Below are 12,804 nucleotides of genomic sequence, written 5' to 3'. Positions count from 1 at the left end.
CGCACTCCCGTCCCTGTTTTTCATTAGTTGTCCCCTGTAATTAGTTGGCTCTCCAGGCCCTGTGGATCTCCCCCTTAGGCTGTGGGGGGATCCTTTTGTAGTGGACGAGCTCTGCCCCCCCACGTCCTGGATCCCAATAGGACCACACTCCTGTACCCCACTGGTCTGGGTCTGTCACACTAGCTATCTCTCTCCCTCCTTAACCCTAACATGTAGGTTAAGCATTGTAAGCCCTGTTTACTTATAGCACTGCTTCTTAACCAGGGGTAGTTGCACCTCTGGGGGTACACAAAGGTCTTCCAGGGGGTACATCAACTCATCTAGATATTTACCTCATTTTATAATATGTATAACTCTATATAACAGCCCTTAACATGGCTGCAGATCATCACCAGTCTGCTTTTCTCAAGACTAATAGACCCACCTCTTTTAACCTTCCCCCACCGGTCAGGTTTTCTAAACCTTTGATCATCTTTTGTTGCTCTCCTCAGGACTCAATCCCATTTGTCCTCATCTTTCCTAACGTGTGGTACCCAGAACCGGACACAGGACTCCAGCTGCGCCCTCCCCAGTGCCCAGCAGAGCAGGACAACGACCTCCAACAACTTACCTACAACACTCACGTTAACACACCCCAGAATGATACCAGCCTTTTCCCCAGCTGCGTCAATGGGTGACAGCCAGACAGCGTCTGAGTGAGACCATCAAAGACCATTCTCCCTCCCCCCCATTATTCAAGACAAGGGGCACTGGGAGTTTGAGAAACTAAATTCAACTTTATTCTTTTCAAAGCAAGAAATAAAAGCTAAATCCTCCACCCCCACCCCATCCAACACCCAGCTCACAGAGAGTCTGCAACAGCTCTCGGTGGGAGGACTCAGCTTGGGCAATGGCCAGCACTCCTGTGCTCACCCCCTGTGGAGTGTAAACCCAAAATTATATTACCTTACACTGTATAGAAATCCATATAGCATAAGCCATGAAATTCACCCGCTCCCTCAATGTGCAGGAAGACATGCACGGCTTTCTCCCCCATTCTGAATTGCACAAATTGGGTTTTGGTATAAACAAGAAATAAGTTGATTAACTACAAAAGGTAAATTTTAAGTGATTAGAAAGGATAGCAAACAGAACAAAGCAGATTACTGAGCAAATGAAACAAATGAAAAAAACCCACACAAACTAAGCTTAGGTTTCAGAGTGGCAGCTGTGTTAGTCTGTATCAGCGAAAACAACAAGGAGTCCTTGTGGCACCTTAGAGACTAACACATTTATTTGGGCATAAGCTTCCGTGGTCTAAAACCCACTTCATCTGATGCATGGAGTGAAAAATACACTAAGCAGAATATATATTACAGCACATGAAAAGATGGGAGTTGCCTTACCAAGTGGGGGGTCAGTCTAACGAGGTCCATTGAATCAAGGTAGAAGTGGCCTAGTCTCAACAGTTGACAAGAAGGGGTGAATGTCAACAGAGGGGAAATTACTGTATGTAGTGCTAATGAGGCCAAATCAAGGTGATTAGGTTAGCACCACAAACAATAATTTCCCCCCTGTTGACATTCACCCCTTCTTGGCAACTGTTGAGAATAGGCCACTTCCACCTTCTCACCCTAAATGTTGTTTTAGGCAGGTTGCAGAGTTCCTACAGCTCAGAGGTCCAGTTATGTCTCTTTACAGGCTAGACCCCTGTCTCAGCCTGGACTCAGCCCTTGCCTTTCCCCTGCTTAGTTCCTTTGTTTCTCCAGGTGTTTTTAGCAGTCTTCCTTCTTGGGCGGGCAGGCAGGCAGTGGAGAAGACCCCGGATTGCCTTACTTCCCAGCCTTAAATAGAATTTACATAAGGCGGGAATCCCTTGTTTCTAGTGGAAAAGTACCAGCAGTGTCCAAGGCGGGACTCCTTACCAGGTGACCTCATCACCTGACCTTGCAGGGTCAAAGCAGCATCCCAGGAAGCTTCTCCGGAAGGCAGGAGATTAGTGTCTTGAAAGTTCTATTGTCCTTCTTAATGGCCCATCCAGGCTGATTGCCGACTGTCTGGTGGGTGTTCCCCCAAATACACACACAGTTGTAATTGTTACATAGTCAATATTCCTAACTTCAGATACAGAAACGATACATGTTTCCAATTGGATAAACACATTCAGTAGATCATAACCCGTTCAATGATACCGCACATGACCCATCTTGCATAAAACATATCTTCGCTATGCCATAGTCATATCATAACAATATTTCTATGAAGAATATGGGGTGTAACGTCACACAAGGCCCTGTCCAACCCCCCCATCCCCCCACCCTCCTGAGTGTATCTTACATCTCTGCAGGGATCAGGCAGCAACTTCCTTCCCCGTTTCAGTCCCTGCCTCTTGGAGTGTGTATCCAGCACTCGCCCTCAGTGTTTTTGTGGATAGATACTGATCATTTTCTTTGATTAAAGAACAAGAAAATCTCATGACAAAGGCTAGGGAAACGTGAAAAGAAAATCAAAAGGACTATTTTGGCAAGTGCTCATTTGTCTTTTGAGGTCCCTTCCCTGGCGCAGGCACCCCCGAGGGACGTGAGGCCCCACTCACCCACCCACCACCTTGTGCTGCCACCTGCCTGCCTGCACTCCACCTCTCCCCCCACAGGTCCCCACTGCTCACCATGTCGCTTCTCCTCAGGGGCGGGGCAGTGAGGAGGGACGCTGTGAGCAAACGGCGGGAATGGGAGTCTAGGGGGGGGCGGGGGAGTGAGGCGGCTTGGCTGGGCACTGAGGCCATTGGCTCAGATCGGGGAGGAGGGTACCAGCTCTGCCTGGCACTCGGGCAGGGAGTGGAATGGTCCCATGCTCGGGTGGGTGTGGGGGAGCGGCTTGGCCTGGTGCTTGCTCGGGTGGGGGGTGGGTGGGAGCGGCTCAACCTGGCGCTCGTTGGGGAGCGGCTTGCAAAGGTGCTTAGGCCGCCATGGCCCGGTGTGGGGGAGCCGCCTGGTGTGGCGCTCAGCCCGGTGCTGGGCCTTTGGGGGCTGGCCTGGGGTGGGCAAGCCGGGGCTCCTCTGGTCATGGTGTGTGTGTGTCATGGCTCCTTCTGGTATCGGGGGGTTTGGTTTGGGGGCTCTAGTGTGCGGGGGGAGCAGAGCTTCGGGAGGAGGGGTGGGGCCAGCAGGCTAGCTTCCCCAAAGTGGGGGTTCACCCACAGCCCATACCTGTCAAACTAATTTAATATCAAAATATGTGACAGAACAGCCTTCGGGAAAGAAAGAAATCCACAATGCAGGGTGGGCTACAAACCACTTTCCCAAATTCATGAGGTGAAATCCAGAGAATCTTAAGACTCAAAATCTGGAGAACAAATTTACCCATTTCCTTCTGATCAGCCTGAAGCTGCTTTACTCAGCACCACTGCATTATCTGGCTTTGTTATTGACAAAAGATTTAGCAGCAGCAGCATCATCATCATAAAAGAGGAAAAAAAGACAATCAAAAACTTCCTATCTGCAAATGATCTGGATTTAGCTGGAAAAACTCCAGATGTCACTTTACCAATACCTGGAGGCTGGGCTTGCAGCTCAAACCGTGCTTTGGGGTTCATTTGAATTCCCCCTTCAGGAATGTGACATTTTCTTCTCCAGCACCCAGGGGCCTGATTGAGGATCAAAGAAATCAAAGCCTGATTCCTAAGCATGGTGGGCAAAGGACACTGGTAAATGACACACATGAAGGTGGAGGGGTAGAAAGGGAAAAGGATAAACTCTCCACGGCTTGGGCAGAGGCTGCTCTGTGAGAGAAGATGTGTGAGGTTGATGGGGGCAGGAGGGAATCCCCCAGACTCACCCCATCCCCCTCATATAGCACAGAAGTTAAAACACCACATTATTTTACTAGCCCTGCTCCAGCTCTTATAGAATCTATTGAATTCTGGTGTATAAGGGAGAAACAGCACAAAAAATTAAATGTTTTTCAGCATAACATGGAGCAAGGTGAGGATGTCTGGGAATGAGACAATCTCACTCCAAAGGGGCCACTAAGTGACTCTAACAATCACTTTGCTAATGAACGATTGGAATAAACTGCTCAGGGTCAGTCTAGAATAAAAAAAGGAGAGGAGGAACAAAGGAGACGCACTAGCTAATCCCAACCACTCGGAGGCTGATATCATCACTCCCCATTTATTCCCTCTCTGGAAGGCACAGATTTGTGTCAGGTCACCGTGCAAGCTGCTGGCAGAGCTGGGAACAGAGCTTAGGTCTCCTGAGCCCCAGGCCAGTGCTCTATCCACTAGGCAACGCTGCTTCCCTCTCAGAGGCTGATGCTGCTGTAGCAGAGGTGGGAAATCCAGACTTCCAACAAAAGGCCCTGTGGGAATCAGTCTCTGCTAATGGTGCTGTCTGAATGCAGCGGGGGCAGGGAGAAGGGGCAGAAGGGGAGAGTGAGGAGGCAGCACCTCTCTACCCCTGTGCTCTCCCTCGCCTCTTATCCCATCATCCCCAAACACTCGACAGCCCAGCACCCAGCTCCCCCTGCTTCCCAGTTCCACCAGCCCCAACCATTCAGCCCCCAGTGTCCTCCCCATAACCCATCACCCTGGTCCCCTAATGGTTGATCCCCGGAGCCCAGCACCCTGGGGGATTTGGGGAGGGAGGAGTTACCAGCCCCCAGGGACACTCCCCCTGCAGGGAACAGCCCCAAGTAAATGGTGGAGCCCAGACCAGCAGCTGGTGCATTGGGGACAGAGGTCTAGAGTGAAGCGGCTGGGAGATGGGGACAGGGGTCTAGAGTGAAGGTGGGTCCTGGACCAAGTATCCTTCTCTTCCTCTCCATGGCAGGGGGATCCCATCTGGGAGGGGATGGGAGAGGGGGGGAACTTCAGCCAGGCAGAGGAAGCGGCCGGAGGAGTTTCTCTCTCTCTCTCCCTTACCCGCCCTGTGGCCCATCAGCTCAGCAGCCAGGGCTGCAGCAGGGAGGAGGGGCTGATCAGGGCTTCTCCTCCTCTGCCTGGGGTTTGCTTAGACCAGGCAGACCCAGAGGGTCACTGACCAGCTGATGCTCGGCTGCTGCTGGATCCTCACCCCAACAATGGGCAGTTGGGTCCTTGGGAGCCAAATGCCCCGGATGTGTGTGGGAACGAGGAAATGGGTTTGTCACCATGGCCAGCCCCAGTCAGGGCCCTGAGAGAATTTCCCTGCTGTGTGGAGGAGTCTCTGATGTCCAACATGGTGTTAACTCCACTTGGAGCATTTTCCACACTGAGAACATCTCAGAAATTTCTTCCCTGCGCAGATTTGCGGATGCCTGATACTCCAGGAGCACCAAATGAACCTTCCCCCACATTCAAGGTCTCTGTTGTGTGGGTCACTGAAGTATGAAGTCAAATTGAATCTTTTCCTGCAGCCAAGCTATTCCTAGGGTCTCTCACCCTTGTGCATTCTCTGATGTTTGGTCAGCTCTGAGGTCTTACTGAAGCTTTTCCCACAGTCAAGGCATTTAGAAGGTCTCTCTCCTGTGTGGATTCTCCCATGTTTAGTAAGGTGTGGGCGCTGACTGAAAGTTTTCCCACAGTCCAAGCATTTATACGGTCTTTCTCCTGTGTGGGTTCTCTTATGTGCAATAAGATTTGAGCTCTGACTAAAACTTTTGCCACATTCAAGGCATTTATAGGGTCTCTCTCCTGAGTGGGTTCTCTGGTGTGTAATAAGCGCTGTGCTCCGAATAAAACTTTTCCCACATTTACAGCATATAAAGGGTCTCTCTCCTGTGTGCACTCTCTGGTGTAGAATAAGTTGTGACTGCTCAATGAAGCTTTTCCCACACTCCAAGCATTTAAAGGGTCTCTCTCCTGTGTGCACTCTCTGGTGTAGAATAAGTTTTGACTTCTGAATGAAGCTTTTCCCACAGTCTAAGCATTTATGGGGTCTCTCTCCTGTGTGGATTCTCTGATGAACAGTAAGTTTTGTTCTGTCAGCAAAACGTTTCCCACACTCAAGGCATTTATAATGTGTCTCTCCGATGTGGATTCTCCCATGTTTAGTAAGGTTTGAGCGGTATCGGAAAGTTTTCCCACACTCGTGGCATTTATAGGGTCTTTCTCCCGTGTGGATTCTCCTATGGTTAGTAAGGGCTGAACTTGCAATAAAACTTTTCCCACACTCAAGGCATCCATAGGGCTTCTCTCCTGTGTGGGTTCGCTGATGCGTAATAAGCGTTGCACTCTGACTAAAACTTTTCCCACACTCACGGCATTGAAAGGGTCTCTCTCCTGTGTGCACTCTCTGGTGTACAATAAGCCTGGACTTGTGTATGAATCTTTTCCCACAGTCAAAGCATTTATGGGGGCTCTCTCCTGTATGGAGTCTCTGATGACTAGTAAGTTTTATTCTGTCAGTGAAACTTTTCCCACAGTCGAGGCATTTATAGGATTTGTCGCTTGTGTGGATACTCTGATGCTTAATAAGGTCTGAGCACTTAATGAAAGTTTTCCCACAGTCAAGGCACTTATATGGTCTCTCTCCTGTATGTTCTCTCTGGTGTACACTAAGTTTTGACTTCTGAATGAAGCTTTTCCCACAGTCCAAGCATTTATGGGGTTTCTCTCCTGTGTGGGTTTTCTGATGTGTATTAAGGGTTGATTTCACACTGAAACTTTTCCCACACTCCTGGCATTTATAGGGTCTTTCTCCCGTGTGGATTCTCCTATGTCTAGTAAGCGCTGAGTTCTCAATAAAACCTTTCCCACACTCAAGGCATCCATAGGGTCTCTCTCCTGAGTGGGTTCGCTGATGTGTAATAAGCGCTGAGTTATGATTAAAACTTTTCCCACACTCACGGCATTTAAAGGGTCTCTCTCCTGTGTGGGTGATCTGATGTCTAATAAGCTCTGCGCTCCGAATAAAACTTTTCCCACACTCACAGCATATAAAGGGTCTCTCTCCTGTGTGGACTCTCTGATGTACAATAAGTCTTGACTTGTGTATGAAGCTTTTCCCGCAGTCAAAGCATTTATGGGGTCTCTCTCCTGTGTGGATTCTGTGATGACTAGTAAGTTTTATTCTGTTAATGAAACTTTTCCCACAGTCGAGGCATTTATAGGGTTTGTCGCTTGTGTGGATTCTCTGATGCTTAATAAGGTTTGAGCGGTGACGGAAAGTTTTCCCACACTCAAGGCATTTAAAGGGTTTCTCTCCTGTGTGTACTCTCTGGTGTACAATAAGACATAGCTTCCTACTGAAGCTTTTCCCACAGTCCAAGCATTTATAGGACTTCTCTCCTGTGTGGGTTCTGTGATGTGACATAAGCTGTGACCACTGCCTAAAACTTTTCCCACACTCAAAGCATTTATAGGGTTTCTCTCCTGTGTGCAGTCTCTGGTGTACAATAAGACATAGCTTCCTACTGAAGCTTTTCCCGCAGTCCAAGCATTTATAGGGCTTCTCTCCTGTGTGGGTTCTGTGATGTGACATAAGATATGACCTCTGACTAAAACTTTTCCCACACTCAAGGCATTTATAGGGTTTCTCTCCTGTGTGCAGACTCTGGTGTGTAATAAAGTTTGACTTCTCACGGAAGCTTTTCCCACAGTCCAAGCATTCATAGGACTTCTCTCCTGTGTGGGTTCTCCAATGTCTAAGAAGGTTTGCACTGAAACGGAATCTTTTCCCACAGTCAACGCAGTTGTAGGGTTTCTCTTCATTGTGACTTGTCTGCTGGACTGTGGTTTCCTTGGGATCCTTGCATCCTCTGCCACATCCAGTGGATTTATCCAGTTTCTTCCTGGGATGGTTTCCCAGCTGCATCTCTGAGCTGTGTCGATCTCCCCAGGTATTTCCCTGCTCCAAGCCCTGGGAAAAATTCTCTTCAGCTTTTCTCAAAAACCTCTCCTGGGGTTCCACTTGCCCAGGACCTTCCTGCTGCTGATTCTCCTCCTTGTTCTCACTCACTGTCCTCTCACCTGCTGGGAGAGAGAGAACCCAGACAGGAGTCACTGCCTGTGCCGGGGAGAAAGGACCGAAAGGGGAATAGCAAAGAGGGAAAACACCACACAGTGACTGTTGGGGAGATGGAGACATTGGATTCTGCCTCCACATCCCACCCAAACACTCCCAGGGAAGGAAAGTCAGGGAGGAAATTCCCGACAGTTAACAAGATGGGTGGGAAGCCATGACTGATATTTGCCTTGATGATACAACACCTGCTGACTGCAGCCCTGATCTGGGTGAGATGGGGCAGAACTGGGGGCTCTCGCTCACGGCACGTTTTGGGAGTCCCAGCTTTTTCCTTCACTCGCCAGAGGGTTCTGTCTCAGTTTCCCTGACTCCTCACCTGTGTGGGTGTCTCTCGGGCTCCCACTTTCCTCAGAGACCTGGAGATCCGGGACCCACGGCTCTTCCCCTCGTTCCAGCCGGGTGATCAGGTCAGGTTTGGGAATGGGAAATCCTGCTCAGGGAGTGAAATCAGGGAAGCTCAGGGTGCATGGAGCATTGGTAGAGTATTTCTCACAAGGAACATTCCCCGAGATTAACCTGACGCTACATGGGATTGTGGTAACTCAGACCCCTTGAGAGCAGCAGACATTTGGGGGTGAGGGTTCTTTTTACCCCCTCACTAGGAGGTCTCAGGGTAGATGCGCTCTGGGGTACTTCCTGACACACAGACACAGTTCAGGTGTTAAACTCCTGCCTATTTCCAAGCTTGCAGAACCTAGAGCCCTCCCCACAGATGGAGCAAGGTGAACGGTGTGTGAAGGAGAAATATTACAGACAGGGCAATACCCTGCTTCTGGCCCCTGGACAGCTGGAGAGATGGGAATGAGTTAGCCTGTCCATTTCTGACTCCCCTGTTCCCTTGAATGGGGTCTTGAGACGCAAGTCTCTCTCACATTGGCATAGGCGCCGACTTCCCCTCTTTTCCGTGGGTGCTCGACACCCCCCTCTGCCTCTGTCCCCATCCCCACTCCACCTCTTCCATGAGGCCCCGCCCCTTTCCACCCCTTCCTCGCCTCCCATTTCAACCCCTTCCCCAAAGTCCCCACCCCAACTCCACCCCTCCCCTATTCTAACTCCTTCCCCAAATCCCCACCCTGGCCCCGCCTCTTCCCCACCTCCTCCCCTGAGTGCGCCACATTTGTGCTCCTCCCCCCCTCCCAGAGCGTTCAAACAGCTGTTTGGCAGCAGCCGGGCGGGAAACGCTGGGAGATAGGCGGAGGGGCGGGGACGCGGCGAGCTCGGGGGAGAGTAGGAGGTAGGGCAGGGGAGCTTGGCTGCCACAGGGTGCAGACCACCCACTAATTTTTCCCCGTTGCGGCTCCAGCCCAGGAGCACCCACGGAGTCGGCGCCTATGTGCACTGGAGCTGTGGACTATGCGACCCTCCTCCTCCAATCTAACAGACCAGGGAAGAACGTGACCAGATTCAGACACACAGACCCCACGGCTTCCATTAGCTGAGGCCACAGGAATCTCTTACCCAGCGAGGTCACCGTCTCATGGTTCTCCTGCATGACGTCCCTGTAGAGGGCTCTCTGAGCGGGGTCCAGCAGAGCCCCCTGCCCCTCGGTGAAATACACAGCCACCTCCTCGAAGGTCACCGGCATCTGAAACATCAGTTCCCCCACTCAGCACCTGCTGCCCCAGCCACAATCCCTCTAGTCACAGGGGAGGAGGCCCACAGAAGCAGAATCCCACCCCCACCCTGCTCAGAGCAGCCAGGAGGCTTTAAGGCATGGGGAGAAGGTGAGAGCTCCTTGTCCCCCCCAGCAGACGAAGCAGGGCAGGGTCTTCTCATTTCCCACTCGCCTGCCAGCCACAGGCTGAGACGGGAAGCAGAGCTTAAGCCGGGGGCAGGGACAGGAATCCCGACAGCTTCCCTTCCTATTTCACAGCAGCCTCTGGCCAGTGGGGTCAGGCTCCAGCACTGGGAGTCTGGTCACTTTTCCCAGCCCTGCCCAGGGGGGTGTTTCCTGGTTCAGAAATGGGGGGAATGTTCCCCCCTCCCCCCACCTGGCAATGGGCCTGTTCAGAAAATCATGCTCCAAGTTGAATGTGTCACACCCTGTCCTGCCCCTCCCCCTGTACAGCAAATCCCCCTGCAGCTCCCTGAAAATCCCCTGCCTGAGCTGGCTCCATCACAGCCGTTTCCCTTCCCGGAGCCTCGGGCAGGCGCAGAGCCCTGGCCCAGGGAATCCGGGACAAATGGTGTCCAGGAGTCCTTCAGCCCAGGACCGGGACTTGAACTCTGCACTTCAGGACTGTCCTGCCCAGTTCGGGAGGGACGGTCACCCTGCCCATCCCCCACTGCTAGTTTGACCATTTGTAGGGGAACAAATCCCCGCTGGGCAGGGCAGCCCCCTCACCCTCCCTTACCCCACGGGGCAGGGGAGCTGCCTTGTATTTCTCCCCACCCCTCTGCCTGCAGCCTTCTCCCTGTCCCCGGGCTCTCCCTTCCCCAGCCAGTTTCCTCTTGTTCTCGGTCTCCCCCCAGGCTCCCCTCCCCACATCCCCCCTGTCCCTCCCAGAGCCCCCTATGTCTTCCCTCCATTCCAGCCTCTTTCCCCTTAGCCCCATAATTCCCCCCCTGCCCCCTGATCACCCTGAATCGTCCCAACCTCCCTGCAGTGGAACAACAGCCCAGCCCCCGTCTCATCCTGCCCCCTGCATCCCCCTCCTGCCCCCTCTTAGAGCCACCCCCCCGCCCCCATCCCATCCCCCTCCTGCCCCCTCTTAGAGCCACCCCCCGCCCCCATCCCATCCCCCTCCTGCCCCCTCTTAGAGCCACCTCCCCCCGCCCCCATCCCATCCCCCTCCTGCCCCCGGCCTCACACATCCCTGTTCCCCCCTCAATACCCCCTGATCTCACCTCCCTGCCATCTTCTGCCCCCTCCTCTGCCCCACCCCTCAGGTGTCCCAGCCCCACCCCCAGCAGGGCCCGGCCGGGCTCCCCCCGCCCCGCGCACACCGGGGGCTGCGGCAGCTTTCCCGGGCCCGGGGCAGGGAATCGCAGCCGGCTCCGCGGGGAGCAGCCCGGGGCCAAACCCGCCCCCTGCAGCCTCGGGGTGACGGGGGGGGGGCGGGTCTCTCTTACCTTCCCTCCGAGCGGGGCCCCCCGGGGCAGGGGCCGGGCCGGGAAGGGGCCCTGGCCGGGCTGGGGGCTCTGCCCTGGGAGAGGCTCCCGGGGAGCAGCGGGCAGGGCCCGGCTGGAGGTTCCCCTCTCCCGGCTGCAGCCCGGGCTCCGGGCTCCCAGCACCAGCCGCCGGGGCGCGGGGATCTCGCCGGGAGCCAGAGTCCCCGCAGCGGCTGCGAGTCACTTCCTGCGGCCGGGCCTGAGCCCCGCGATCCTCCCCCCAGAGCCGCCCCCCAGCCGCTCCTGGGTCCTAGCGATCAACCCACCGATCTGCAGGCCCCTGCCCCAGATCCTGCCCCCTGGGGACCCCACCTGCCCTGGGCGCGGGCAGCTTCTCCCCGCATTAAGGGAGCGTCATGCATAGAAGCAAATGTACCATTGGGCAAACAGACAAGAGACAATCCCAGAGAGCAGGCAGAAGGGGGGGTTTCTACAGAGACTGGGGATTGTTCCAGAGAGTCCCCAATGTCTACATGGACACAGGGATGATGGGGGTCCTGGTCCTGGAGAGGCAGCCCAGAGATAGACCTGTAGACCGCGTTTCTCGGTGACACTGACACTGTGTATGATTTTCTCTGGTAACAGACGGGCACAGGGAGCAGTTGGCCAGAGCTGGTTTCTTGTCTGCACCCCACGCTCACTGGCTACCAGTCCTGGGCCGGAGCTACCGGCTCTGCTCCCTTCACTCCATGGAGCTGTCAGAGCTTTGCCACCAGGTTTCCTGGAGTTATTTGTGGGGCCGGATTAATCCATCCCTGGGCTCTAGGCAAAAGCCCTTCATGTCTTCCCCCCGGCACTAGGGATCCCCTCTGCCCCTCTCCCGGCTGGCTCCCCCCTGAGGACACTGACAGCAGCTACCTGTCGCACACCTGCATATCAGCGGTGAAGCTCTAGCTAATCTGGCTCAGAGGCTGGTGCTCTGCCCACTCAGCTTTGGCCTCATTAACACTCCCCCCCCCCCCCCCAATAGGACAGGGAGCATGGCATGGGGGACAAAATGGAGTGAGCTGTGTTGTGACCTGGTGCATGGGAGGTCACATTGCCACTCGTTCAACTTTGGCCTCATGCACCCTCCCCCCCCCAGAATGGGGTGCAGGCCTTGGGCCCTAGGCCTATACTTAGGTTGCCTATGCCTTAATTCAGCCCTAACTGCACTTGATCTGTCCCAGGCTGGGGGCCTGCAGGGGAGTTATTCAGTCACTGTTATGTCCAGAGGGGTCTGGTCCCTGTTCAAAGAGAGAAGGGTGCGCTCGTATAGTGGATGCTTTGTCCCAGAAAGGGGTACCTGTTCTTCCCCAGCTCACTGGCTAAAGTGATCCCCACTCAGTTTGGCTTTGAAGGGGGAAGAGGTGTGACACAGTGGGAATTTTTTGTAATATTTTTGTATGAAAAGTGTCCGTGCCTCAGTTTCCCCTATACTTGTTAACTAGGTGTCCGGGAAAGGTTGTTTACTCTCTGCAGAGATCCAGCTGTGACTGATGCCTAGATGTCTGCACTCCATGTCCATGGAGAGTCTGAGAACACAATGGCCACTTGAATTGCCCAGACATTTGGTACTTAGCACCTAACAACCATGGATGGCCCTCCTCCCCTCCCCAGTAAGCCAGTCCTGTTTGACCAGCTGGAGAACAAAGGGATGAGGAGGAGGACTAGGGAACAAGGTCTGCCCAGGGACAAGAACAAAGGACTGAGGAGGGCCCAGGTCAGGGGT

The 12,804-nt window shown here is 53.6% G+C and overlaps 1 protein-coding gene across 5 annotated transcripts; it reads right to left on the bottom strand.

Annotated features, from left to right (window-relative positions):
- Nucleotides 1–756: 756 nt before the first annotated feature.
- Nucleotides 757–11,322, bottom strand: LOC140898389 (uncharacterized). Of its 5 annotated transcripts, none has more exons than XM_073312161.1 (4): nt 11,055–11,322; nt 9,441–9,567; nt 8,299–8,412; nt 757–7,930 (listed from the first exon to the last, which is right to left on the bottom strand). In XM_073312161.1, the coding sequence occupies exons 2-4, from the start codon at nt 9,565–9,567 to the stop codon at nt 5,385–5,387; spliced, it is 2,787 nt and encodes a 928-aa protein (XP_073168262.1). In that variant the 5' UTR covers nt 11,055–11,322; the 3' UTR covers nt 757–5,384. The 5 variants fall into 5 exon arrangements, with proteins under 5 accessions (XP_073168262.1, XP_073168264.1, XP_073168265.1 ...); XM_073312163.1 differs by having other exon boundaries at nt 757–7,927; XM_073312164.1 differs by lacking the exon at nt 8,299–8,412.
- Between the last annotated feature and the right edge of the window lie 1,482 nt (nt 11,323–12,804).

Source organism: Lepidochelys kempii, chromosome 14 (genome assembly GCF_965140265.1).
Source record: "Lepidochelys kempii isolate rLepKem1 chromosome 14, rLepKem1.hap2, whole genome shotgun sequence".
NCBI classification, from domain to species: Eukaryota; Metazoa; Chordata; order Testudines; family Cheloniidae; genus Lepidochelys; species Lepidochelys kempii.
The sequence above is the reverse complement of the archived record's forward strand: the minus strand, read 5'-3'. Positions and strand labels throughout refer to the sequence as shown.